This window comes from Sturnus vulgaris, chromosome 4, assembly GCF_052056855.1.
Source record: "Sturnus vulgaris isolate bStuVul1 chromosome 4, bStuVul1.hap1, whole genome shotgun sequence".
In the NCBI taxonomy this organism is placed as follows: Eukaryota; Metazoa; Chordata; class Aves; order Passeriformes; family Sturnidae; genus Sturnus; species Sturnus vulgaris.
The window spans coordinates 31,790,851-31,818,333 of record NC_142246.1 but is presented as its reverse complement, the minus strand read 5'-3'; the positions used below and the strand labels follow the sequence as shown (position 1 = coordinate 31,818,333).

Genomic DNA, 27,483 nt, shown 5'->3' with positions numbered 1-27,483 from the left:
GAGCGGCGCGGGGAAGGAAGGCGGGCCCGGCCTGCGGGCCGCTCCTGGCGCGGCGGGAGCCGTGCGACGCCAGGCTGAGGAGGCTCGGGGTGGCTTCTCTGCCCTGCTCTGCTCTGCTGTCCCGGCGGATCTCGTCCCTATGGCGGGACACTGAGCCACCGCGTCCTGCGGGCTCTGAGCGATGAGCTGGGTATGGCTGCCCTTGCTGCTCTTGGGTGTGAGTGGTGTGACCCAAACCTTGTCAGATTTGCGCTTTTGCTTGAGTTGCCCTGTTGCCTGAAATATGTGTCCTATTCTGGTACATTTGCACTATGTTGGTGCGGCCTCATTAAATGCTGTGTGCAGTTTTGGGCACCACAATATAAGAAGGTTATGAAACTATTAGAGAGTGTCCAAAGGTGGGCTATGAGGGTCATGGAGGGCCTTGAGGGGAAGCCGTATGAGGAGCAGCTGAGGTCACTTGGTCTGTTCAGCCTGGAGGAGACAGGGGACACCTCAGTGTGGTCTCAGCTTCCTCATGAGGTGAAGAGGAGGGGCAGGCACTGATCTCTTCCCTGTGGTGATCAGTGACAGGGCCCAAGGAATGGGCTGAAGCTGTGCCAGGGGAGGTTTAGATTGGATATTAGAAAAAGGTTCTTCACCCAGAGGGAGTTTAGGCACTGGAACAGCTCCCCAGGGAAGTGGTCACAGCAACAGACGTGATAGAGTTCAAGAAGCATTTAGACAACGTTCTCAGGTACATAGTGTGACTCTTGTCATGTACAGGGCCAGGAACTGGATTAAATGATCCTTCCAATTCAGAATATTCTGTGATTCTGACAGAATGATGGTTTGTAAGGAAAAGGCCAGCTAGAATAATCTTTGGGGACAATTACTAATGAGCAGCCCCCCCTCCTGACCTCAGTGAGCAAGATGTCTGTGGGTGAGCTGGCCTGTACCACAGCAGGACCTTCCCTTGGGCAGGGTTTTTGCCCACCTGCATGGGGACTGTCCCTAGCTGCCCACAGACCTGCCTTGCACAACAGCACTCTGATGCTGAGGGCTGATTTTGGCTTTGTCATCAACTTTCAGGTCAGTTAGTTTCATATTTCTACATCGACCTTCAGTAGCAGAAGTCAGAATAACACTGGAAGCTACGTATTCCAGCTTCTCATAACAGATACTGACCTACTTTTTGAGGTCTTATCACCAGGTGTGATGTACTGAGTTTTGCAGTTGCAATCTTAATTTGAGGAACAGATTGCATACTGGAACAGGTTGTCTAGAGGGGTTGTGGAGCCTCCCCCACTGGAGATACTCAGGAACTGCCTGGACACAATCCTGTGCCAAGTGCTCTAGGATGACCCTGCTTGAGCAGGAAGGTTGGACCAGGTGACCGACTGTGATCCCTTCCAACCTGAGCCATTCTGTGATCCTGTAATTGTAGAGGCCATTTCCTCTACTAGGGGAGGGGATGATGAAAATTTGTTGTGGTTGAGGGAAGATGAGCGGTGTTTGTTAATATGCCACTCGTCACCTCAATGTAAGGATATCTAAGCTAATTTTCACTAACGTTAAGGAATTTAACATGTTCTTCTAAGCCTGAATTGGTAGCTGGGAGAAAATCTCACGGATTTATTTGTGTCAAGGACCATGAATTCTGCCATAGAACTATGTTGCATGATACACACTGGCCAGGAAACAAATGTAATGTTATTTTGAGTAGCAGTTAATTTGCATATCTCAGCTTCAGTTGTCAGCAGGTGAGGGTAATATGTTTTGTCGTTATCATGAGAAGTAAATGGAGAAGTAGTCTTCCATAAAATAGAGAAAATGAAATAGCAAGTTCTTTAAGTCATTGCTCAGGAGACATTTTTCCAGGCTCTCCATGCAATCATCCTGCTGAGTCAATAACACTGAAGTCCAAACATGTTGTCACCAAACAAGTTGGTAAGAAAATTTCTTTCAGTCAAGTCAAACAAAAGTAAGTACTGCCCTTACTTCTGGTGGGACATAAGAGAGGAAGATAAAATGAGAATTTCCCAGTGAACTCTGAAGACTGGTCTGTAAGTGTTAATTGTAAATGTGTATGGGCTATAAATAGATGTGTTGTGTTACAGTTCACACAGGAATTAAGTTGCCTTGAAAAACCTTGACATGTTGGACTCCTGAGAGACTGAGTGGACTACAAGAACCATGATAGGTTTCAGTTTAAAGTAACAGTCATTAACCTTCTGCCAGCTGTGTTTCTGCAAAAATATGGCCTGATATAACTAGAAAGTTTAAAATTAATAGAGAATTACGGGGCTTCTCCTTTGCTTTCGTTTTTTAATGGTCACCTTGTGGAAAAGGGCTGATATAGGGATGTTTTTTGCACCCACATAATTTACAGCCAACAGCACCAAAATGAAACTGAAAGTTTTGTTAGCACTTCTGAGAAATGCTGATTGCTATCTATAATCTTTTCATTCCCAGAGAAGGAACTAAGAGCATAAAAAGGGAGTGAAGAAAATGCACAGGCCAGAAGATGGACAAGGGGGATAGAGGTAATATGTTTGATCCCTGTTAGAGAAAAAACATTCTGTTACTTAGATTTGACACAGGCACTGACTATCAAAACATTGGCGGGCTTAGAACAGTGGGCAGAAATGTAAGTGTCCAGTAACTTCTGCTGTGGAAAACTTGGAGGGGGAAATGAGTGGATCTAAAATTTAGGTTTCAGGGCCCCACAAGAATAGTTAAATACTTAATTTTTCCTTGTGGATCCAGCTTGTTAAAGGTTTGAATACTTTTGAGTACACTCAGTTTCATTTTTATCTTTCATTGCAACCCAGGAGTTGTTAGGAGAACCAAGTGGTTAGGCTGGGCTGAACAAGAAAGTTCTCCTTCATGTTTGTTACTTCTTGCCTCTCTTCCTCTGTTTCACAGTTTCCTGGCATTGCTTTTTACTGATTTGTAGGTGTTCCATTTACAGATAATTGTACATATGTGTGTTTATACTTTATTACATTACTTTACAGCATTTGGATTACTTTATGGAACTAGAAGCTTAAAGGTTGCAAGATAGCAAGAGTCAGTGCATGGTTCTAGTTCTTGAAAAGAGATAAGATTGCTGTTTTAATGTTGTGAAAAGTACACGAGCTTTGAAAGCAAGTGAAAGTATTAGTGGTCAATAGCAAAGGTTGGCAGAGGAGGACGGAGCTCTTATTTTGGATTTCAGTTCTTTTACTTTGAGATACTCAGAGCTAAAGTAATTGAAGTGTTAATTCCTCCTATGAATTCAAGTATTGTACTACCCATACAAATTAATTATCTCATTTGTCTCCCCAACCATAAAGCAAAAATATTTTTTTACTTTTACTCTTAGTATTTTTAACTCTTTACTAATGTTATGTGCCTAGTCGACAGTTTGTATACTTTCTGAGGAGTGTAATACCATTCTGTAGACAAAAATGAAATTTCCTAGGCCTTCTTTAATTGTCTTTATTCTGTTGTGTTTATCTTTGATAGTGTTTATATGAAGCTCTTGTACTTCCAAAGCACTGTAGAGACATTTAATATTAAAATGAGTATCCTAGCAAGGTTGGGTGTTGATTTGGAATTTTGGCTACTCCCATTTAATTAATAAATGATATTCAACAAAACCAGAATCAAAAGCAGTGAAGATATATTCAAATTAAAATTGTCTTGCAAATGGATTGATACTGATTTGACTATTTGTAATTGCTTTAGAAGAAATGAAGAGAAAATGGCAAGAAAGACTGAAGAAAGTGGAAGAACTAGCATCTCACTATGAAAGACATCCTCTTCCTAAAGTTTATAGACCAAGACTGTCCAAACCCTCTATGCCATCCTCTGTTTGGAAAATATTTTCTCGACAGGCTGAAGCTTTTAATTACATAAAAACCTGCCAAGAGGTATATTATGTGTTAGGTGAATGTCTCTACTCTTTATATACTTACAACATTGAACATCACTTAAAATTCCTGTTGGCAGTAAAGTCTTTATCCGTTTGCAAGATCTTCCCAGTCCTGAACCAGCAAGTTATTTTTTCCTTTTTTGTCTTTGTAGGTCATGTTGCACTGGAAGTATCTCTAAGAAATACTAGTTCTGTTCTAACATACAAGTTCATATGTGGTGTTAACTTCGAATAGTAGAAGCTTTTTGGGAACATTGTAGTGATAAATTTGTTCCTTCTCAAGATGGACAAGCTGTCACGGTGGGCAGGACAATGGGAAGGTAGTGAGAATTGAGTAGGAAGATAGAGGAGGAAAAAAATGAGGAAGAGAAAGAGATAAAGAAGAGGCAGAGACTAAATAAAAACAATACGACTCTTCAGTGACATTAGAGTAGCAAGTTTGGATGATTATAAGAGATTAGGCAAATAGATATTGTGTGAAAGATATCCTCTGTTTTCGGTTTAATACTTTTCAAATTGATTGCTATTTTTAAAGGAAGTATTGTGTTTTTCTCCATGCTGTTTCAGGTATTTAAATAATCCTGACAGCCTGTCTTCCAAAATGGGTTCTTATTGGCTTGGCAGTAGTTTTTTTTCTATTTTCTTCTCAGATTTCCATTTTTGGATCTAGACAACATAATGTCTGAAGAGTATTTGCCCATAAAATTTATACTGCCATCATGTCCATGAGGTTGCTCCTTTCAGGGCATTGCTCCTTTTCCCTTCAGATGTACTTGACAGTGATCAGAAAAAACCAAGAGTTTGCAGAGAAAACAGTTTACATTACTGCACAGCAAAGAAAAGCTCCAAAGTTTTACCCATGTAACTGAAATCAGAATGATGTTCTAAATTAAAACAAGATGCTACTGAACGTGGAAAAGCATAAGTGATCTGTTTATAGTTTTCTAGTATTTACTAACCTTTAACTGGTACCAAGTAGGAACTTACAAAGATATAAATTGTTTTTTGAATAAAACTAACGAAAAAAATTCAATGTTTTTATTTAAAAAGGATGTTCATGTGTTTGCTTTGGAAAAGAACACACAGAGTGGACAGAGGTTTTACCTTGTGACAACATATAAAGAGCTTTGGTTTTATTACACGTGAGTATTTGAGAAGGTACCCTGTATGTTACTAAAAGTTAGTGGTATACTGGATATCCTACCTAGTAAGAGGTACCACTGGATGGGTACTCCCAGGAGCCATCTGCTGCTCTGAGTAGCACAGAGCTGTCATGGGTTACCTGAGGTTTCATCTTGACAATGGGAAAAATGTTCATGAGGACAAAACAATATATTCTATAGCGGGTTTCAATTTTCTTTTGAGTAGCAGGTTGCCATTATTTCCTGTGAATTAAGTACTCTGTCTGTTGAACTGAAATTTATTAACAATAGATGTGCTTTGGCTGTCAGCTTTCCTCAGGGGATCATACCAACACATGACAAAAACATACTTCTCTGACTAGTCATACAGCAGTTTCAGTGGGCATTAATGCAGATGTCTGGAAACTGATTTATGGGTTTGCATTTGCTTGATGTGCTGAACTTTTCCTCTAATTTGTTTCTTTTATAATAAAACATTTCACTATGAAGTGAAAGAAACCGGAGTAATTTTTTATACATAAAGCCTGATTTTTTTCTCAAACTGACTATGAGATTATTTTTTAATTTAGTTAGAAAAAACTATATAATCTCTTTGTTTGTGCTAAAGACATATGAGTGATAAGTTTTTTACTGTAGTTTTCATAGTTGCTTGAATTCTCAGCATTTCTGTATGTATTGTAAGACTGGGGGGGACATGGAGAGGAGAATACTTTACAAAATTAAATTCTAGGCCAGACAAATAATCTTTGTTGATATTTAATGCTGATGTTAGTTACAAATTTTTCAAAGCATCATAGGCTACAACATTTTTTTTAATATGGGTGGTTGTTGCAGAATAAAATATGTGGGATCCTTGTTTGCAGCTGATAAGCATGTTTATCATGCTTGTAATGTTTATCATGAGAGGTTGTGATTTGTTTTTGTTTTTCCTTAGCCAAGGTTACAAATCAAGTCTTATGCATTGCTATGAAGTAATTCCTGAAAAATATGCTTGCAAACTTTATTTTGATTTGGAGTATTACAAACCAGCGAATCCTGATGCAGATGGCAAGAGTATGGTCATGAAGTTAATTGAGGTAAACTGGAGCAAAGTCATGCTGTGGATGAATATGAATTCGTTGTTAATTTAATATGAAACCAAAGTATTTACCATTTTATCTTGATTGTGCTATAGTAAAATTAAAAGAATTGCAGACCCAATGATTATTTTTAATCAAGTAAAAATTCTATTTTAATTAAAGCAAGAGTTTAATCAAAGTGAGAGACAAGAAATTTAATTTAGAGACAAAAATAAAGAATGATGGCTGTTGGACTGTTTGTATTCATGGTAGGTTTACTGACATAGTAAGATTAGTTTTAAAGATTGTTTTATGTCTTCTGCCATTTCAAAGCTGTAAAACTGCTTTAAGAATGTTTAGGTACTCTTTAAAGTAGCATCAATAAAACTTCCATTCATATATTCCTCAGTTCATTTCCTTTGCCTAATGGTGCAGTCCTATATCAAGGCTTAGATGAATTTCTCCTGAAAGTTTATTTAGATGACAGTTCATTATAATTTAGTTAAATGATGATATAAAGAGCATCACGTGCCTGCATTTATCATTTGGTACCGAAATGGTACCCATTTGGATCATTTATCATTTGGTACCCAAAATTAAATACCTTTGCTAATTACCAATTTTATTAAATAGTACAGTTTCCATTTTATTGCAATTTTTTTTTTCTGAATGAGCTCTTTGCAAGTTCAATATGGCATTCTTATGTTTTTAGAAAAATATCTTTTAATAAAATCTCATTGTGAGTGGATGTCTGTGAGACTTCTGTCACCTACAAGTCTCTAGCTAGAAGTGAACAAAAGTAAAAGATTATTGAGGTAATTCCTTCATAAAGTACCTTCATTAACACAGAATCTGGAGGGGTTTATCCATTGTGGATCAACTCTCAAATGCAGAGATTCCTCAGGCTAAGAAGAGGATTTTAGATTTGCTGGGTGGGGGATCTGAACTGCTAAAATCCAAAGCTTCCAGATCTTTAGGTTCTGAGTACTGCCCTAAACATGAGTAATCACTAGCTTGGTTTATTAAAGGGGTTTTTTTTAGAGCTAATTTAGAGTGAAATATGTTTTCTGCTTAGTTATTATTTATTGGGTCATTCCAATGAATTAGCTAAGTCATAACAGTGAATTAGCTCACCAGTCCTTTATATCGTGACAGCCTCCGTCTTTACTCCTGGTGAGCCTGCATTACAAACATTGCCACTGTGGGTGTGAGCTGTTTGTGGTGGAAAACAACCTGCAGGGTTAAGCCTCCTAACCAGACTTTGACCTGAGAAACTTGGAAGTCTTCTCAGCTTATCACTGTTAGTTAAGTGTCATGTGACTGGCATATTTAAGGAAATGCAGTCTGTGTCAAAGTTGGTTAAAACTTGATATGGGTTAGTTTGAATTAAATTAATTGTATCCTCAAAATGAGGGGAAAAAAAAGCCTTGAGAAAAATGTAGAAGCTAGTTTTTATAGATACAACTACTACAGTAAAGCAACATAAATAATGTTTATAATTTCAGCTTGTCAGCCAAAAATTAAAAGAACTTTATGATGTAAATTGTTCATCAAAAGATGTCTTGAACTTGGATTCCAGTACTGATGAAAAATTTAGTCGGCACTTAATATTTCTACCCCAAAAGACTGTATTTAAGGATAATACTCATATTGGTGAGTGTGTTCTTTTCTCCTACACCTAGAAATAAAAGGTGAGGTGCCATCTCCCACGAGTATTTATTTTAATGGAATTACGTGGAAACAAATATGTATTCCCAGCATACACATTATTACTGTCTATTTCATTAAGCCTTGTTTTTTCTCATCTTCTACTTTCTTTTTCTATAATTAGCTGGGTGTTTGCAAAAATGTGACCTTTTTTTGTGCCTGTATGTTTTATTTTAAAAATACTGATTTCTATGAAACTGGCAAGTCCACAACTCGTTAATTCTCAGATTAATGTCAGTCTTAACAATTAAAGCTGCTGTTTTTTGCTCTAAATACACTTAATTTCTGCTCAGCACATTGTCAAAAAGGCAGGACAAAGATGATTTCAAGCCACCTGTGCATAAACATGGTGAAGAGAAAGCTGAAAGCAATTGTAATTGTTTAAGTAAGTTGGGATTTCTCAGATATGGCAGCTCCAACACAGAGAATTGCCAGTTTAGGGTTGTCTTGACTGATTTGTATGCCCCAGTTGTGCTGTACTGAATTATGGGGATGATGATTTTGATGTTTGATATGCTGAGTCATTCTGTTGATATGTATCATGAGAGGAACAGTATTTCATATTAATTCGTGTTCCCCATGGAAGCTTTGTCCAACAAGTGCAGAATAGTCCTTGCCAGTATTCCTTCCACTTCATATTTTTTTTCCCACATCTGTATTTATTCTATTTTCTTGCTTTCTCCCTGGAACTAATTTGGCCACGGTTTTTATTTGTCTGTCTTTGGTTACCATCTGGCAGAGCCTGGAGGTACAGTGGGAATTGAATTACATACAATACTGGGAGTTTGAAAAGTCTTTACAAAATACTCTTGTAAAAGTAATTTGTTGTTTGAATAAAGCTTTGGTCCAGGTCTCACATCAGTAAATACACCATGAAGCTGCAAGTAAACTTCAATCATTCTGAAAGTGAAATTAGGGAAAGCAGTAGTGAGGGGGACAATCACAACCTTTTCAGAATCCTAAATCCAAGCTTGTTAATATTTAGAACTGTTTACTTAAAAGACATTTAATACAAATTCTTGCAAGGCATTAGTTTCTCAGTCACTGGTCAGAAACATTTTATACAGTGGGCTGGTCAAAAGATTTATTTTTAGAAATCCAGGAGGACTAAAAAGACCCCAAACTTCAACCACTTCCATCTTGGCTGTTATGAAAAATGTTTTGTACAGAAACTCTCTTAAGTTTTTTCTTGACTCATAAATGAAGTTACCTGCTTCTGGCCTTTTTTGGTTGTTTTTAAGGTAATTTTGTGAGAACCATTTTGCAGCCTGCCATAAGATTAATGGACAGTAAAGCTGCTGAGATTCCAACAGAAGAAGCAGGGCATGTTTTCCAGTGTTCTGCAGGAGCTGGATTAGATGGTTCTCTTACAAATCTCACAGCTGGTGAAGATTATTCTAAAGACTGGCCAGCCATTGCTCATGAAACAAAGGATATGGAAATGCTACACCAAGGAGAAAATTTGGATTTTTCCTTCCTAATAGTAAACAATAAAGAAGGCAACAAGCAGCTTTTTGTGGATCTAGGTAAGTGTGTTTTTAAACCTCTCTGGGATGCAACAAAGGTTAAGAATGAAATGTTCCTTAATCTTCAATTACAGAAAGAAGAACAGTGTTGTTTTTACTATTGTCCCTATGGTCAGACTTTAAAAACATGCTGAAACTGTGACTGTAAGTGCTGTACTTTAAAGGAACCTTGGATTCATGGTCCGTGGAACTTTTTATATTACTACATTCAGTTATTTTTTTCTGAAGTTTAAAGTAATTCTTTGTACACAAGACTAATTTTTTCCCCCTTAGGGGCTTAGTGCACCCATTTGGATTAATAAAAAGAGGATAGCATATATTGCATTTTTGTTATTTCAGTTGAATTAGAAGCTGCTTAACAAAGGAACAAGTCTTACAGGCATGGCTTTCTATATTCTTCTACATGTAAGAACTGAGCCTTCTTTCCCTGTTTGGAATGGCAGCTGTTAGCTTTCAGTGATAGAATAATAGAAATTTTGGCACTTCATGGCTCAGCTGGGCATAGCCTGTTCATGGTATTAAAATGTTACAAATCTCCAGAGCACAACACCCATAGTCAAACTAGAGTTTGAAAGTTCCACCCTTCTTTACCTCCTTATCTTTCTGGTTTTTTTTTGCTTTTTGCCTTATCTCAGGGAAATGAAAATAGCTTAGCACGCTATTTGCACAGCAGTGTGTTACACATTTCAGGACTTTACCTTGGGTTTTTTCCTCAGACTCTTCTGAAGAGCCCCCATTCCTTCAAATTCTTCCCATGGAATTCAGGATCACTTTTATTGTGAGCCTCTTCAGTATGTCTGATCTATTGAAATGTAATCCCAAATTTGGCTACAGTAGGCTTCTCTGTTACTGAGTCAGAACCTACTGTTCAAAATTCTTTCAAGCATATTGGTGAATGCAATTTAAATAAATTTTTTTCCCTGCCTCAATTTTTAAAATGATTTTATGTTAGTTTTCCAAAATTAACCATCCTCAATATTTATGTTATACATATTACCTCAGAATTGGAAAGCTGAAGTCAAAATTGCTGAAATACTGAATTATATAATGAGGCTACAGAGACAGAAAACTTTGTGGTAGTCTTCTCATATGAGTTCTGTAAGTGCTTTTTCTCTTCATGAAAATCAAATGCAACCTGCAAATAAAACTCACCTTCTCAATTATTAGATAGATTATGCAACGTTAAGATATCCAATCACTGTTTTGTTGTTTGTTTTTGAGATTGGAATTAAGCTTTCCTGATACATGCTTCAGAAAAGCTGTGAAGCAGTCTACAGAAAACAGAAAGTTTAAGTTCTTTCTGGTTAACATAATTGTGCAGCTTTTTGGGCTCAGTTGTATTTCACCAAGTTATTGTGAAAGAACCAATTTCTTGTACTGAGGGAAAACTTTTAACAATTATAATGTCAGAATTATTAAAATGCCTACTTAGAGGTGTTGAGCATTTGTCTTAATTATTCTGTAACATAAAAGTGTAAATGTGTGCATGATCTTGCTTTGTTGCATTTCTTCTATCGGATGTGAGCCAGTCAGTAACAGTTTTTGTCCATTCATTAGACTCTTGACTCGGCCTAAGGAGAATTGTTTAATTTACAAATGCTCAGTATCTTAAATCCTAGCCAGCACTGCTGTGTTAAGAAATATCTGTTTTCCTGTAGGAGTTTATACAAAGAATAGAAATTTCCGGATGTATAAGTCATCAAAAGCAGGAAAAAATGTGGTTCTGAAGATAGCAGAGGATAATAAGTTTATCCCCAAGTGTGAAAAGGATATTTCCTTGGAAGAAGCATATTTTCTTTCCTCTTTAATCTGCAACGTTGGGTAATTATTTAATTCCAGTCAAATATATGGTATTTTTAAATATGTATTTTAATGATAATTCTCCTGTAGCAGTTACAAACAACTACTAGGAATAAGCAATTATTGAATTAACATTGTTACAGTGTAATTTAGGAGTTCCTAGTAGAATTCCTTGGTTTTGAAGAAAATAAATTCTTAGGAATCTTTTTCTTTTGTTAAACCTGCCTTCAAATGTGGTACAGCTTCTGAATTGTGCCTCATTTCTCTAAGCACATTCAAAATGCCGAAATATAATCATTATTAAGTTTAGTCAGATCCTGTGACTAGGAATCAAATATTGCTGTTGGGGAGGAGGGACCCCCATCCTATGGTGGGAGTTAGGGAAACTGCCAAGGCCAGAAGGGAAAGTGCTCCAGGGAGAGGGAAAAGCAAACCATGGGATGACCATGGGATGGTCAAGGTTGGCAGAGACCTCTGGAGGTTTCCTGGCCACCCCCTGGGCCCAGGGCTGTGCCGTGTTGTGCCACCCTGTGGCATGTTACAGTGAATTAAATTGTACTGTGTTGTGCTGTAAGAATCATAGTCTTTTCTTTGTATTCTCTCCTTTCTTCAGAGCAAGTGATGACATAAAAGTTCTGACATCTGGCTTTTCAGAGGAGGAGAGAAAAATGTCTGCTTTTCTAAACAGTAAAACTACCAGAAACAGCAGAGGTACCTCAAGCCTTTTCTCTACTGCATAGAAAAAAAATACTCTTAACTTAAATGCTCTGTGACTTGTACACCTGGTAACTTCTAGGAGGGCCCTTCTTCAGCTGCCTTTCTGCAGGAGGCAGAGTACATCTGCACTGCAGGATGCTCTGCAGCACCTGAATGCCACTGACCCTCCCCTCCTGTAACCACAGCTGTCTTGCTTTGTCCCAGGTCCCTCTGCACCTTGGGGGTGGCAGTTTAAAGATCTACAAGAAGCAGTGACTTTATATCTGCTTCTGTTTAAGGGTGTGATGTGATTGATGTAAATTCTCTGCCTATGGTCTATATGAAGTGTAAGTGTTACAATGGCATATTACAGTGGCAGGCCCTCTAACAGTGTCTGTTTGTGGCCTTTGGTTTACCAGATCCCATGGAAGGTTACCAGGGTTCGCCGTATCCAGAAATTGATAATTTTGTTCGTTCTTTGGTTAATAAAGATGGGCTACAAGGAGGTAAAGAGACCACCTTACTATTTACAAATTAGTCTTCTGCAGCACAATTTCTAAAGAATTTAAATAATTATTTTTTTTTCTCAGGGATACGACAATGGAGTTACTTCTCTCTCAAAGAATTACTTATTTACGATATTTCTGGTTACCGTTGGTGTGAAAATATTGGAAGAGCTCACAAAAGTAACAATATAATGTATGTTCTTTAACTATTCAGTTTAAAAGAGCTTTATTTATTTTCCTGTTCAACTGTTATTCTCTCAAAATGCTGAAAAAATTCTTATGGATAAAATCAGCAACTGTTACACTATTGCTGTCTTGCTCTGTGGGGATACAATATTTTATTTACAAAAAATCCCCCATAAAACCAAATAAGCTATTTATTCCCCCCACCCCAAGTTTACTCTGTGGTTACTGGACTTTTATTTCTCATAGTTCTATGAAGTAATCTCCATGGTATTTAAAATATGGGCCCAAAGATGCTAACATAAAAGTCAGAGTATGCTAAAGCTTTTAAATAGTATTATGTTTTGATACTTCCAAGCTAGGAAGCTGAAAAATAAGAACGCAAGCAGACTGCTTCTGAATTAATTTACAGTGCATCTTAAATTACATTCTTACATTATTAAAATGACTCTTTCATTTTAACAATTGAGAATTGCCATTTTAGGATGATAATTCCTGCCACATGAATCAAGAGGAGTTTTGCTAGTGGCTCTACAAGGACTCAGGATTCCTGTAGTTTTAGCAAAATAAATGATGGAAAGTCAATTTTTTAGATTATATTAGAATTACAGTATATAATTAGTATAAATATTTTAACTTGAAAATAATTTTATGTAACATTTAAAATCACTGAAACATAAGGAATGTGTTTCTGAGAAACAAGGATATTCAAAAAAGCCCACAGCTGGATGAACTTGCTGTTTCTCAAGTGAGTTCTTGAAGTTTGTTTCTAAAGCACAGTTGAAAAAGCTAAGTGGCCTAATCAGTTGACAGAAAAGATTTTATGTGGCTTTTATAATGAAATTGTGTGTAACAGCAGCAGCAGCAAAATCTTATCTTACAGTTAAGTCCCATATGCTAATCTTAATGACTTTTTCTTCCAAGCTTAATGTAATGAAATTGATTACATTTGACTTTCAGTTGTTAGTCTTAAAAATTTATTTCTTTAAACTTAAGAAACCTGAAGTTTACTAAAAATCATACAAAACAAGTATGTATGCCAAGAGTATGAAAGCAATGGCCATAGCTGAGGACAAACAAAACCTGTTCATTTAGTGTTAGAATTTCCTACTGTATGAATTCATTTATGTACTGTTACTAAAAAACTAAATAATTTAATTCTTAGGATTCTGGTAGATCTAAAGAATGAAGTGTGGTATCAAAAGTGTCACGATCCTGTCTGCAGAGAACAAAACTTCAAATCACAAAGTATGTACCCTACGATTCAATTATACTTAATATCTTTCTGGAATGTTAACTTTAATTAATATCTTATATTTGATTTAGGTTTTCCATTACCGCCTGGGATCTGCCTCCCATCCCTTTTCAAAGAGGTACGTTTCTGTCCTATTGAGATGCTCAAGTTCTTGTGAGGCTCTGGAAGTCCTTGGATATTCCCACTAACATCCCAGTCTGCTGGGAGAGCTCCATGCACTGTTACAGTGGTATAGAAGAGGTCCCCAGAGCAGCTGTGCTGGTGTGGTAGCTTCATGTATTTATTTTCAAGTTCGCCAGCAATGCTAAGTGACTGAAATTGTCTAATGTCACCTGGGACTAAAGACTTTTTCAGTTCTGATGTGAACAGCAGTTCCCAATGTCTGAGCCACAAGGCCACTCCAGGTGCAGAACAGAAAAACTGCCCAAGTTTAGCTCTGCTGTGCATGTCTGACTTCATGCAAGGCAAAATAGAACTGGTTCTGGAACACTTGAGTCAGTCAGAGTCAAATGTCAGTCAGCAACCCTCGTTTCTGAAATTCATTTATCTCCGTTTTAGTGTATTAAAGCAGCACGTTTTCCCAAACAGACAGAATACTTAAACAGACCTGATACTGCACCTAGACTCTGTGCCCTGAACATACAAGTTTTTCCACTGCTTAGGCAATAAGAATTGGCATTTTTTCAACTTATAAATTTAACTGTACAGCTCTAAATGTCATACAGCAGAATGGCATGTTAAGCTCTACTCAAGCAGCTCATCAATAGCTGTTAGTGTTATTTCACAGAAGGTGTCATTTAACTCTATTTTCAGGTCCTGATAGTATCTTTGAACAGACACTTAAGTTAGTCTTAACCTTGTATTATTTTATGAAGCTGTATTCAATGGGCTACTTTACTTGCAGGGTGCTAGAAAAACAGCAAATTTCTAGTCCTGTTAAAATAGGCTTCCACAGGTTAATGTGGCTATACATGAATGTGCTGGAAAGTTGTGTAGTGTTGGTCAGCTTTCTGCAGTATCCATTCTTTGTGACAGCACAAACTTCAACCTTGCAGAGCAGTTAAAGGTAGAAAGAGTATTGCATATGGAGTAAGTAGTGTTCTTGTTTCTCAAAGGAAGAAGAGTCCACCCTAATGGATGACAGGGGGCACACAGAAGGAAAAGTAAATCCACATTCTAATGTGTCAGGCTTGTCAAAAAGCTCAGTATCTGCAGAGAACAGCTGGTCTCAAGACTTCGTGTTGTCAGACAGTGAGTGGGAAAACACACGTGACGACGCCTTTTTCCTAGAAGCTGCTGAAGATGTGGAACTAGCTGAAGCTGCAGATGATAGTCTGAATTATGCCATGGAAGAAATCCCAGATGAAGTTCTTTTGGCAGCTTTAAGGAAAGAAGACCTCTACGCTAAAGAAGGCAGCTAGGCACAGGCCTGGCCAGCAATGAATGACACTTGTGTGTCGCATGCTGGAGTGGAAGGTCCTGTGGGGTAGTTCACAAGCACCACTCCAGAGCTGTAAGACAAGGAATGGAGTGCCTGGGTGAACTTCAACAGGCATGAGGAGATCATGGAAGATTACAGGGGGGCAGAAGAGAACTGGACTAAAAAACTCATTGTGAATGCTCCTCCAAGCTTAGCACTTTTAACGCTCTTTGCTGTACAGTTTCTGTTTTGTTAGTTGTTTGTCCAAGTTTTATTGAGAAGCCAACAGAACAGACTTCTTATTTCCATAAATGAGATTAAATAATTTATTTCAAATGCAAATTTAATAAAGAGATTTGTTTATTCATCTTTGTTCAACCAGACTCTGTGTTCTCTTTACAAATATATTCCTCTCAAGATTATTTAACAGCACAAGATTAACACCCAACCTTGTTCAGAGTACAGAAGTTTTATTAACTGCAACTGCTATTTCCTTTCATTGACATTCTGAGACTATTTGACAATAAAAAGATACAGTCTCTAAGTTGCTGACTTCTTTTAAACACTGAAACAAAATAGAGTAACAATGATTAAACAAGCTTTAAGCACTGACAATTCTAATAAGTGTTTCTACTTACTGTCTGAAAATCTTAAAAGGACACTTAATTTTGCTTTGCTCTCTGTTCTTTTTGTACAGCCAGAGCCTCTTCCAGCTTCATATTGATACTCTCAAAGTGCTTTTCCGCTCCTAGAATTCTCCAAGACTCCACCAGAAGAGCAGGGAGGCTGGAAGTTCCATACTGTTGATAAGGAAATGAAATTACAGGGCAACATTACAACTCTTGTAAGGATCACTTACATAAAAGTATTTATTTCTGCTGTCTAAAATGGTGCAATATAACCTTTAAAAGTGAACAACAGCCAAAATCAGAGTGTCTTCTGAAAGGTGAGGATTTCCCTTACACATGGCAGGTGTGTAAGCCTTGTCCACACAAAATACCACAATAGGTTCTGGGTACAATAGGAACGGCTTCTAAGGCTACATGAGAAGTTATTCTGGTCATGAAATACCAACACTGTTCTCAGTATTAAATATCTTCCATGGAAGGATCTTACATGCATCCTATATGCAGAGCTTTCCCTACTTTTGAACAACACAAAAAATAAATTACTTCTGTCCCGTTATTAATCTTCAAGTTCTATAAAAAAGTTACAACTAAGGACAACTGTTTCATTTCTATGTCCTTTGAATTCCTGGATACTGAGAGCAAGGCAGCAGAATCTCCTCTGAAATACTTCAGCTTCTAACATGCAACCAAAAAAACAAATGAGATACCATAGTAAAGTTCAGCAGTGATTCTCAAGTTGCTTCTACAAAGACCAATAACAAAAAACTGGATTTCATAAATTAAAACAAAAACACATGCAGAATATGTACTTACTACCACTTTTTCTTTTGGGTTTTCTTCTCTATAATACAAACATTCTTGCTGTAGCTCCTTTAAATCGGTAATTAATTCAATTGTTTGCCTCAAGGAAGATTTCCTTTCCTGCATCTCAGCATATTCTCTCTGTAGTTGAGTCAGTTGTGGTTCAGCTCTGAAAAAAAGATCAAGACTTTGATGCTTACATCTTCATATTTATTGCATGAATAACTATGATCCTGTTTCCTCTGAAGGAATTCTTAAAACGTTGGTCAAAAATATGAAACATAGGTTACTATGGAATGGTGCTTGGGTAGAACAAGTATATTACTTAAACAGAGGCATGAGTCCAAATCCACCAAAAAGACCCACACTTCTCTTTTGAGTCTGACACTGCAGCAACTCCTTCTTAAGCATTTAAGTTTTTTAAAGTGTAGTTTCTTAAATACAAGGTGTTCTGCACACCCCTGCCTGGCAAGCTCAGTTGTTCAGTGCTTATGCTGAAACATATTCAGGATCTACAAACTACCGACACCTCTGCTAAATAAACTAGAGTGCTCAATTCATTAAAGTAGTACTCCAAAAACTGAGCACCAACAGTGATTTCCATCCAACAGGATTGCAGGAAAGAAGCTTTCTTAAAATGATCAAAGGATTAAAACACAACATATTAAAATGTGAAGACAGCTTTCAGAGGCTTCAAATAATTCTCTGAGCAAAGTTTGTCCATAGTACTACAAAGAAAAACATCTCTCATGGCCATAGAGAAAAGGCTTTTACCCTGTTTTTGTGGATCCAAGCCCATGGTTTCTACAGAGTTACCTTACAGGGTCTATGTTAAATGCAGCTTCAGTATAAAGCTTTTCACTAGCAGCCCAAGGGATTTGGGCAAGTCTAATGGTTCTTCCAAACACGTAATTGCTGTGTTGTACACCTAAATTACATTTAAGATTAATGCCGAGATAGAGAAAGGGAATTGTGTGGCCACATCAGAAGGAAACAAACTATATACTAAGAGCAACCCCTGCCAACCTGCAGAGGTGAAATACAATCTCCCACCTCAAAACCAAAGAATTCCTCTGTATTACTTCCGTAATTTATGATCCAGCACCTTTGCAATTCAAATTATAACACTGGTGTTCTTCCTATGAGCATATGGTGTGAAACACCCTCCCAGTAAATAGTTAGCTAAGAGAACTTGCAAGAATGACTGTCTAGGTGAATGAAATATGTGAAATGAAATATATGAAAGGAGAGGTTACCATGAGCTTTTGTAAAAACAAAAGACAGTGGTAGTTTCATCAAAATGAGAAAACAAAAAAAGTTACTTTCCCTTCCAAGTTACAAAATACCAGACTCCTTAAGTTCTTCAGGCTATATTATTGTGCATCGTTAGAAACACACCCAATTAGCTCTTCTCTGACTTGCACCAGTCGCTGCCTTTTCTTTCTGATGTTTGTCATTGCCTGAAACAAACAGTGAGCAAAGTCTGTGAAACAGTTTCTAAAACTTCAAAGGCAAACAACTCAAATTTAATTGCCTTTTTTTTTCTCTGAGATTTTATGCTGATTGTCACTGTGGAAAATTCTAAGATACCAGACCTGATAAACTGCCATATTTTACATCTGTATTTGAAACAATTTAAAGCTGTTTAAAATGTCAAACTCTAATCTCCATCCAAAATTTTTCTTAAAACACATTGGATTTACAAGCATACAAGAGGAGTTTGTGACATTTTGATTTCAAACATTATGAACTCTAGGAGGTTTTAGGTTTAAAAATGAATACAGATGTATGTTCAGGATGATTGCCATAACTAAGCAAGTTCTCTTTAATATAACATACAATTTACAATTTAAAAAAAAAATTAACACCTAAAACTCATAAAATTAAACTTAACAACTAAAATTTTAATTGTAAACAAATATCTAAGAAGCAAACTAAGGATAAATCTTACTGGCTGTGAATGCTAGGTATTTAATTAGATTTTCATTTTATGTGCAGAGTAGTTTACCATCTCACCTGAAGTCAACACGATTTTAGCATAAAAATTGCTACTTCCCAGGATAACCTTTGTGTTGACTTTATTCGTTAAAGCTATTTTGCCACTGAAAATTTTACAGAATATATAGAAATCCAGACAGTGCCTGAGCTGTTCTTAAATCTCTCCTCTCTAGAGCATTCACCTTTCCCTGATGAAACCATGCAATGTTTTCTGCCCTCACACTAGTGCCTCCTTCTGTCAACATTCCCATTGCATTTTCAGCGAATTACTACTTCCTCTAAATTAAGAGAGGAACTGTCTTCCTCTGAACAAAAACTCTGCATCTATTTAGGGAATGCAGCTGCCTGAGACTTCCCTTCTTTAAATTAAGCAATCCAATTCTATCCTCATAGGTTGCTACCCTTGCTGCTCTCTTAGATTTTATATTCACTTATGTTTCCTTAAGGTTAGCTCTCATTATTTAACTGTCTCTCCAGAGGCCTCATCATTACTCATTAAAAAAAAAAAACAAACAAAAAGCTAAAAGAGTAATTGACATGCATAGATCTTACCCATCCTAATGTGCATTCATTCTTTTTCCCCCATATAGCAGTATAAAACTAGAGTTTGCAATCCACCACATTTACTCCAAATGTTTTTTTCCAGAAAACCTCTCGTGGTTCCCTAATCTCTGTGCAGTTGATTCTGAGTACACTACACCTTTTTGTCAATTATTTTATCTCTTCCAGTCAAGTTCTTGACATTCCAGTGCCCACAAATGTATGCTGTACAATCTAGAGATATGTATGTATTTACCTTAGCATTTTTCTTCTTCATATTCTTTAATTCCTGGACTCCTGCTATCTACAGAGAAGAAGAATTACAGGTTGACAGGTTGAGTTCATCACTATCTTCCTAAAAACATGGTTGCAAGGATTACTTTGGAATATCAAAAAAAGTTGGTTTTTATTTTAAAAAAATAAGCAACCCTGGTTCAGAGGGACATCACTGGTTGTGTATTGATTCTTTCCTCTCTCCTCATGCCAGAGGAAAACTGTTGGATAAAAGGAGTTAGTGCAAATCATACTCCTTGTACCAATTCCTGTAATACTACCTACCTTAATTTTTCTATACCTTTATATAGATGTATTAATATGGTAATTCCAACACTTGTTACTTCTAATGAACCACTCAGAACTACAGCTTTAGTATTTGGCACAGCTCCTGCAAAGTTCTATGTTCATTTTACTCATCATAATCACCTTAATCTTTCCAGCCAATTAATCACAGAATGGTTCAGGTTGGAAGGGACCACAGTGGGTCTTCTGGTCCAACCTTCCTGCTGAAGCAGGGTCATCCTAGAGCACATGGCACAGGATTGTGTTCAGATGGTTTTCGAATATCTTGCACTTACAGTTATGTTCAAAATGTTAATTTAAAAAGGATGATTTTCCCTGGATTATGTTAGAGGCCTTACTGAGAAGTCACTGAGATTGCACAAAAATTAAATCAACCTTTTGAAACTAGTCAATGAGCTTTTAAAACAGTGTTTGAGAGAGCTGTATGCTCATTTAAATTATACAGCTCACCATTTTCACTACATACTGATTTAGATATGACAAACACTTCAGGATTATTGGCTGCTTCCCTATGCTCAAAAGGTGACAATTTGGCAAAGTACTTGCATGACAGCAGTGTTGTGTCTAGAGGCAATTCCTGTGAAAGCCTGCACAGAGGCAGCCAGTCATAACCTGCACACGACAAACTGTGTTTTCATATTACTTATACTGACAAGAGACTGGAAACTTTTACAGCTTGTAAAATGAATGTGTAGAGGGCAATGTAAAACCATAGGTATTTTGACTACAAAATTGATTTTATTTCTGGTGTACTTACAAGATCAGTGATTTGGTCCTTGAAATCAGAAGAGAAGTCATCGATAGCCTTTCTGCAAATTTTTGATTCTATGCTTTGTCTGGAGAAGTCAGAGGAACAAAACACATTAGATTTAATAAAGGGGAAATCTCATCCAAAACGCTTCCTTTGAGCAACAGATAAAACCCAAAGTTAAGCAGCTAGACAACTACAGATATTTCATATACTGGCAATAGCTTCATTTTACATTGAAATATATCAGCTGAGACATGCTGTTCATGTTTCGAATATCAAATCCCTGGAGACCATGTCAGGATCACATGTGAAGAAACATTTGTAATAGATAATAGATAATTAATAATCATTAACATCAGAATGTAACCATGCAATACTGATTCCCTAAACGACAGCCCATTAGCAAAACCACAGATATTTCTTTTTTAAACTTTGAATATGCAGTCATGGGAAAGCAGAATATTTACCTGTAATTTGCTGCTATCTTCTCAACTTCGGCCAGAACAACATCCAGTTCTGTAATATCTCTAGCAGATCTCTTCAGCTCTTTGGGACACCACATCTGCATGGAATGTGGGCTATCCACTGGAACAACAAAATGGACATAAGCATTGCACAATTCAGGTACACATTGTAATACAATAGAAAAACTCTTGTGCTCACCATCAAAATAACCATCTAAAAGTTATGAGTATTTTAACATGAAATTTGAGAAGAGGAATATTCAAATTATTTCACCTTCTTTGCCTGAGCAACTGTGATAGATTTACCTGGAACTGGGATGATCAATGATATGCAACTTAATTCTTATTCTTTATTGATTCAAGCAAGCCCAGGAACACAACAGTAAACTAAGTAATAAACTATATAATGTACTGTAGACATGATTTTTTGTGTTAAAAAATTATTAGCCTGAATTTACAACTTGCATTACTCAAAGAATCGTGAGCATTCTTTTGTTAATACCATACATGCTTCAAAAACCCACTATACACAAATACATTTCTTTAAACTTTGCAATAGTATTATAAACCAAATCCACAAAAAGTTAAACAATCTTTCTTCACACGCTCCCCAATGTAAATCTAGTACTAAAACGTGATGGGGTTCTGTTCAAAGGAAGCAAGATGACACAAGAGACAGCTTCTTCCTACTGAAAAATGCCACGGTCTTGAAGCTCCCTGTCTCAAGGGTCTTTACACCCACAGCTCTGCAGTCAGGGCACTCCAAGCTCTGCCCCACAGCTGCTGCTCCAGGCTTCCAGACCAAGGAATGTACTGACACCTCCTACAGCTTCATAGCCATGGCTCCAGGCTTCCCTCCAAAGGAAACCAGGCTGACTTAAAGGTATAATGCACATCTATGCTTTACCCCTTCAGAGGAGGAACAGGCAAATTCAGGGATGGAAACCACGGGGATCAAACGGGGGTCTATACCAAAACTGAAACTAAAACGTCCCATTTCTGGAAGCACTGTGTTGCTACATTCCAGAAATGAAAACCATCGAAAAACTTTGATCTTGAATGAAGAAAAGCTATATGGGAGTTCTGAAAAGTGTACTTTACCAGAAGGATCTGATGTGTTCTCCTCTGAAGGCTGCTTCTTTTTTGCCTGGAATTCAGTAGTATTTACAGCCTTCTGTGACATGAAAAACAAATTAACTTCCAGAATAAAGCCTAGGTTTACTCATCTAAACTCCTGAGAGGCGACAATTAGGCAAAATGCAGAAAGCATTTCCTGACTAAAGCATCAGTAACATTTCCTTTGGCCTGTTCCACCCAGTCCCAGCCCAGTGGTCACTCTGCTGTGGGGCAGTGGCTGCCTGACTGCACTGCACTGGCCACTGCCCTGTCAGCCACTGGCCATGCAGCAGGGCTGGAGACATCCTAAGGAGCTTAAGGACCCTTGGTTCAGCAGTCATTGCTCAGGATTAACATTTCTCTGATCAATAGTGTCTGCTCACCTTCCTTTTCACCCACATTCTGTCCCAATCCTTTCTCTACTTCGACTACTTTGTGACACCACACCAGCACTTGTACAAGAGTGCTGTGTGCATCCAGCTACTGATGAAAGACTAACACTCTGAACTGAGTGTGCAATTCCAATAAATTTCAACACATAAAAAACTCTTGCTCCAACTACTGCACAGCTTCTTTTACCTTAGGTACTTTCTTGAGCCTGCAGGTAGTTGACTCCTGCTGTATGTCTGGCAGCTAAGACATTTTACATTTTACTTACTCCACATTAATTGTGGAGTAAGTGTTCAAAAACACTCATTCAAAACAGAACAGCTTTTAATTCTAATGCATATTCAAAATTAATTTTATCAATATTCTTTTTCCCATAAATCTGTTTTGCTTCAATATCAAACAAATACAAAAGATTCATATTCCATCTAGTATGCCATTCCTCAAGAATGTATATTCTAGCTACGAAGATAATTGAAAAAAGGAAAGAATATACTCCCAAACGAGCAAGAGAATAGGCTGTAGGATCCAGGAACACCTGGCTATTATATTCCTTGTTGATGTGATGTCTTGTAGCCTTAAGCATTTCACCTAGCCATTGTCGGAGAAGGGAGACGCGGACACCATATGGTCATCAGCAAAGTCTCCTTTATTGATACGCAGAGTGGCGATTAAATACAATGCTTAATTAGCTCATGCATAGTGCAAAATCTTAGCTCCTCATTGGTCTAGATGTGCGGCTTAGCTAAGCCCTTCGGCATTCATGTTTTTCTCAATTCTGCGTGCCTTCCTTATCTCAAGGACACTGTATCCCTGAGACTGAGGCCTGCTTTGCTAGCCTCACCAAGTTGATCTGACTATGGCCTTTTTCTTCCAGCTATTCCTGCACCAGGCTCTCTACAAGCCACTTCACAGGAGTACTCTGAGGACTCATTATTTTGGATACACTTAAGTACTAAGACAGTACTAAGAATCAATGGAAGGTCTTCCTCTCTCCCCACCCTGTAATGCAGGCATAGCATGAAGCAAACTAAAATTAAATTGACCAATAATACTCATGAAGCTTTTTCAGTACCACAGTCTCCTTAAGGGGTTCCTCTCCAGCACCAGTCGTGTTGAATTTCTGAACATCACCATTGGAGAGCTTTGAGTGACGTGGTTTTTTACTGGGAAAAGAAAAAATACACCACTACTACTAACCTCTGAGGAAGGATTATCTTAAACCATGCACACAAAACCTTGTGTTTTGGGGAACATTTTGTACAGCTATGTCTCATAAGAGTACTATTAAAGTTCTTGCTTGAATTAAATAGCAAGACAATTTCAAATTTAAGCTAGATTTGATTTAACATATGAGGAATATACTAAAATTTCAATTAAAATATTTTAAAAATAATTTTCTTTGTTACATATAATTTAACTAGAACACTTTCCCCTTTAAATCTAAAAATCTAAAGATTAAATTAAATGCTGACAATTTTATTTGTTTTCCACCAGACCATCTGTCTGTATTTTGCCTCTGTGATGCTGAAACACGACCAAGTGCCTCGTTCTGTGAATGTTCCTCTCCATCAGCATCCACAGCAGTACTGTGCAAAGGGTGATCTACAAAGAACAAAAGATAAACTGTATGAACACTGCTCCCATCTTTTAAGGCAAAGAGCACTGTGAGCCATTAATCATTTAGTTAGAATATTTGTGGTTCGCTAACTAATAAAAAGTTAGTTCTTGTTACAAGTATTATTTGAGAACCGTGAAAATATATATAGTAAAAGGTTTCATAGTTTATGTACCCATCCACCTGCTATTTCTTTATGAACCCAAACCTAAGGTAGCTCAGCACAGGGCAAGGCAACATATGGCATAGGGCAAGCAAAATACTTGCTACAGTTTGTTTCACGTGTCTCTTCGCTATGGCATACATAAACCTTTTACACGTTTAAACTGCTAATTTTTTTTTTTTTTTTAATATAGATTTTAAGCTGCTTTAGTAGATGCTATGGGAATGCAATTACTGCTGCTACAGAATATTTGTAAATGTAGAATTCTTGAAGGTAGCTACCAAAATAGACTAGAACAGATAGAATAGATTCGGTTTTAGCATGTCTTCCACAGTATAAATTTCCTTTTTCAAGTACACTGCCACAAAACTTTTGTGTTAGTGGGCATCCTTTTTACAGTCAAAATACATAACACAAAAATAAGGAAAAGAGCTTTTTATTTTGCAGCCTTGCCTTACAAACAACCCTTTCGCTAAACTGTATTTTATAGCTCACTGTCAATCCTGTTCCTGTCACATATTTATTTCCAAAATTTTCTCAGAGTAATAACTATTAGAGACGAGAAATAGATCTTAACATTTTCCCTATAGCTTCTAATTACACTGTTTAAAAAAAAATAAATATATAGATAGATATAACAGAGGACTCCACCCAGAGTAGCATCTACACCACCTAAATTGATTCTCTCCCTGTGTATTGAGGCCTCATTACACAAGTCAAATATAAAGCATGGAAGTGGTTTTAATCCTTCACCAAAAATTGTATGGCTTTATGTTACTTTTTTAAGTAACATCTGAAAGTGGCAAAACAACACTCCTGCAAATGTCCAAGTTTGCTGCCATGAGTACTCTTACAATGGCAAAAATTTCACTTCATAATTTGTGTAATTTAATAAAGAATAAGTTAAGATATTGAACTTTAGATTTTAACTTTAAGTTCTTACACAGCTGCAATACTATGATGTGTGAAATTCTACCAGACTATAAAGGTGGGACAGCCAGTATTTTTCCATTGACTTTCATTTGCACATACTACAGCATTATTCCTGTTACTTCCTAAATGATAGAAAATAATACAAAACCCCATCTGTCTCTCCTTTTCATTACTTCTCTTGCAAAGAACCAAAACCTTTTCCTAGGTAAGCACCTGAAGTATTTTGCCATTGTGGCTGGTTTGTGAAAATCAAACACTAAATGACATTCAAGATAATACTAACCAAAGGAATCATCAAGCTCCTCAAGTTGATTTGTTTCTGCTACCTTCAATATCCTTGAGACATCTGGTTCCTCAAGTGGAAGACATTTCCAGCGACGATTGGAGTTGGCTTTGTGCACCTGGATGGGTATGAAATTAACAGCCAGTTTACCCAGCTTTTTGAGTGTACAACAGATTAAATATGACAATGAATTTCAAGAACATTTGGCTAGAAGTACACTTAACCAGAACCATATTGACTCCTAATCTATGGAATAAGGATTTGAAGCAAATTTTTATCTCAGGCTACGGGGATTTTCCCCTAAGACAAGTGCTGGTACAAAATGTGTATGTTCTGCTATTTGATACTGTGTTCTACTTCAAGCTTTATCTTATTTCATAAAAGTGCACAAGCTTAGAAATCTTTTAACACTCTAGTACCTGGTTTCTATGATCTGTAGTCTTTTTCTTTTCAGGCATTAAAATATTTCTTCTTTCATCTCTATATCACAAGTTTCCACCCTTGTCCAATTTAATTACTTTCATCTTAAGAAACTGAAGAGCTACAGAGTAACTTCTTAGAGAAAAAAAGTGGAGTTTATAAATCAAGGATTACAGAGACACTTCTGTAAAGCAGAAAGGTAAGGGAGAATGACACTAGTTTATGAAATATTTGTGTGCCATTCACAAAATGCACTAATTTCTATATGTATCTGTAGGGTAAATTATAACCAGAAAAGATCGACCTCTGGAGCTTTATAATTTTACCAGTGCTTAGCAGTGCCCCAGCATTTCTATTATAGTATCAAATATACAGATAAACTACTTTCTCTACAGACCTTCTTTTGAGATTGTTTTTAAACTTTTGCCTATTTGAAAGTCAATGGTCCATTTTGTGCTACGCCTAAAAGGAAAAAAACCCACCAGCCCATCCCAGCAGGGACTGCACAGCAGTTCCCAGTGCAAAGCAAGCCCTGCATTAAGTCCTGTGCGTCCCCCTCCAGAGACAATGCCCTGACTGCACAGTAACACAACACAGAATCACAGAATATCCTGCACCAGAAGGAAACCACAAGGCCCTGCACAGCACTCCCCAAGAGTCACGCCATGTTCCTAAGAGTGCTGTCCAAACATTGAGCTCTGTCAGGTTTGGTGCTGTGACCACTTCCCTGGGGAGCCTGGTCCAGTGGCCAGCCATCCTCTAGGTGAAAAGCTCCGAACATCCAACCTCAACCTTTCAGGCCGCTGGCCTTGATCGCCTCACCGGTCACCAGAGAGGAGATCAATCAGTGTCTGCCCCTGAAAGCCCCTTGGTGAGGAAGCTGAGCCCACGATGAGGTGTCCCCTCAGCCACCCCTCACACGGCTTCCCCTCAAGGCCTTCACCGCGCCCTCCTTTGAACACTCTCTACAAAACCAAAACACTGATTTAAATTCTGCCCAACCTACAGAAACTTACCTCTAGCTTAGAGCTCGTATGATTCTTCTTCATTTTCTTCTTTGAGGCCATTTCGCTGTTCAGTATATGCTGCTGAATACAAAACCGAGGACGAAGTTAGTGAAAAATTGTCCCCGATGCAAATCAGCTTTCTCTGTCTGCGCTTGGGACAGAATGGGAAATCTCTGTTACTTCGAACTATTCTTTGTTACTTCAAGCTATTATGCTCAGCTCACTTCAAAAGCGGTAAAACTCACTTCCTTTAGCGCAGACAGACGCAGAGGTTATATATTTATGTACGGATGGATGTATACAGCAGGTATGGGTGAGCCGGGCACGGGACGCTGCAGTTCAGGCCGCTCCCTTGGCTCCGCTGCCGCAGCTCCTCTCCCGCAGGTACCCGGACCCCGCTGCCGCCGCCGCGGCCGCTCACGGCAGCTCCGCCCGCCGCCGCCTTTGGAACGCGCGCGCCCCGGCGGGAAGGAAGGAAGGGGAGGAGCGGGAGGAGGCGCCGGGCCGGAAGGGGAGCGGGACAGCTCCGCCTCCATCCCGGCCTGCCCCGCTGCGGTCAATGCAGCGTTCCGAAGAGTTCACCTAAGCGCCGCCCTCCTCAGT

General features: G+C 37.9%; 2 protein-coding genes across 15 annotated transcripts; one reads left to right on the top strand and one right to left on the bottom strand.

The window, feature by feature from the left end:
• Positions 1–7: 7 nt before the first annotated feature.
• PRIMPOL (primase and DNA directed polymerase) lies at positions 8–15,569 on the top strand. Of its 8 annotated transcripts, none has more exons than XM_088163487.1 (14): positions 45–190; positions 2,455–2,525; positions 3,715–3,896; positions 4,949–5,040; positions 5,975–6,116; positions 7,604–7,751; positions 9,047–9,331; positions 10,990–11,152; positions 11,745–11,842; positions 12,247–12,333; positions 12,418–12,526; positions 13,682–13,764; positions 13,843–13,889; positions 14,887–15,569. In XM_088163487.1, the coding sequence occupies exons 2-14, from the start codon at positions 2,507–2,509 to the stop codon at positions 15,190–15,192; spliced, it is 1,761 nt and encodes a 586-aa protein (XP_088019613.1). In that variant the 5' UTR covers positions 45–190; positions 2,455–2,506; the 3' UTR covers positions 15,193–15,569. The 8 variants fall into 8 exon arrangements, with proteins under 8 accessions (XP_088019616.1, XP_088019613.1, XP_014745164.1 ...); XM_014889678.2 differs by having other exon boundaries at positions 3,712–3,896; XM_088163489.1 differs by lacking the exon at positions 12,247–12,333 and having other exon boundaries at positions 3,712–3,896.
• CENPU (centromere protein U) lies at positions 15,504–27,367 on the bottom strand. 7 transcript variants are annotated; one of them, XM_088163498.1, is made up of 12 exons: positions 27,126–27,367; positions 26,890–26,961; positions 25,454–25,571; positions 23,932–24,061; positions 23,532–23,622; positions 22,055–22,124; positions 20,957–21,074; positions 20,496–20,574; positions 19,416–19,463; positions 18,020–18,081; positions 16,634–16,790; positions 15,504–15,991 (listed from the first exon to the last, which is right to left on the bottom strand). In XM_088163498.1, exons 2-12 carry the CDS (start codon positions 26,938–26,940, stop codon positions 15,854–15,856), a joined length of 1,062 nt encoding a protein of 353 aa, XP_088019624.1. In that variant the 5' UTR covers positions 26,941–26,961; positions 27,126–27,367; the 3' UTR covers positions 15,504–15,853. The 7 variants fall into 7 exon arrangements, with proteins under 7 accessions (XP_088019624.1, XP_088019621.1, XP_088019625.1 ...); XM_088163495.1 differs by having other exon boundaries at positions 22,055–22,127; positions 27,126–27,366; XM_088163499.1 differs by having other exon boundaries at positions 22,055–22,127; positions 23,956–24,061; positions 27,126–27,366.
• Between the last annotated feature and the right edge of the window lie 116 nt (positions 27,368–27,483).

What these genes read in the sequence shown, in the direction of transcription:
- CENPU (XM_088163495.1), bottom strand. Translation starts at nt 26,940, where the DNA reads ATGGCCTCAAAGAAGAAAATGAAGAAGAATCATACGAGCTCTAAGCTA. An exon ending in GAACACATCAGATCCTTCTG is followed by an intron (nt 21,075 to 22,054) that starts GTAAAGTACACT and finishes TTGTTGTTCCAG; the next exon opens with TGGATAGCCCACATTCCATG. An exon ending in TGAAGAAGAAAAATGCTAAG is followed by an intron (nt 18,082 to 19,415) that starts GTAAATACATAC and finishes TGTTTGTTTCAG; the next exon opens with GCAATGACAAACATCAGAAA.
- PRIMPOL (XM_014889678.2), top strand. An exon ending in AACTACCAGAAACAGCAGAG is followed by an intron (nt 11,843 to 12,246) that starts GTACCTCAAGCC and finishes TTGGTTTACCAG; the next exon opens with ATCCCATGGAAGGTTACCAG. An exon ending in TAAAGATGGGCTACAAGGAG is followed by an intron (nt 12,334 to 12,417) that starts GTAAAGAGACCA and finishes TTTTTTTCTCAG; the next exon opens with GGATACGACAATGGAGTTAC.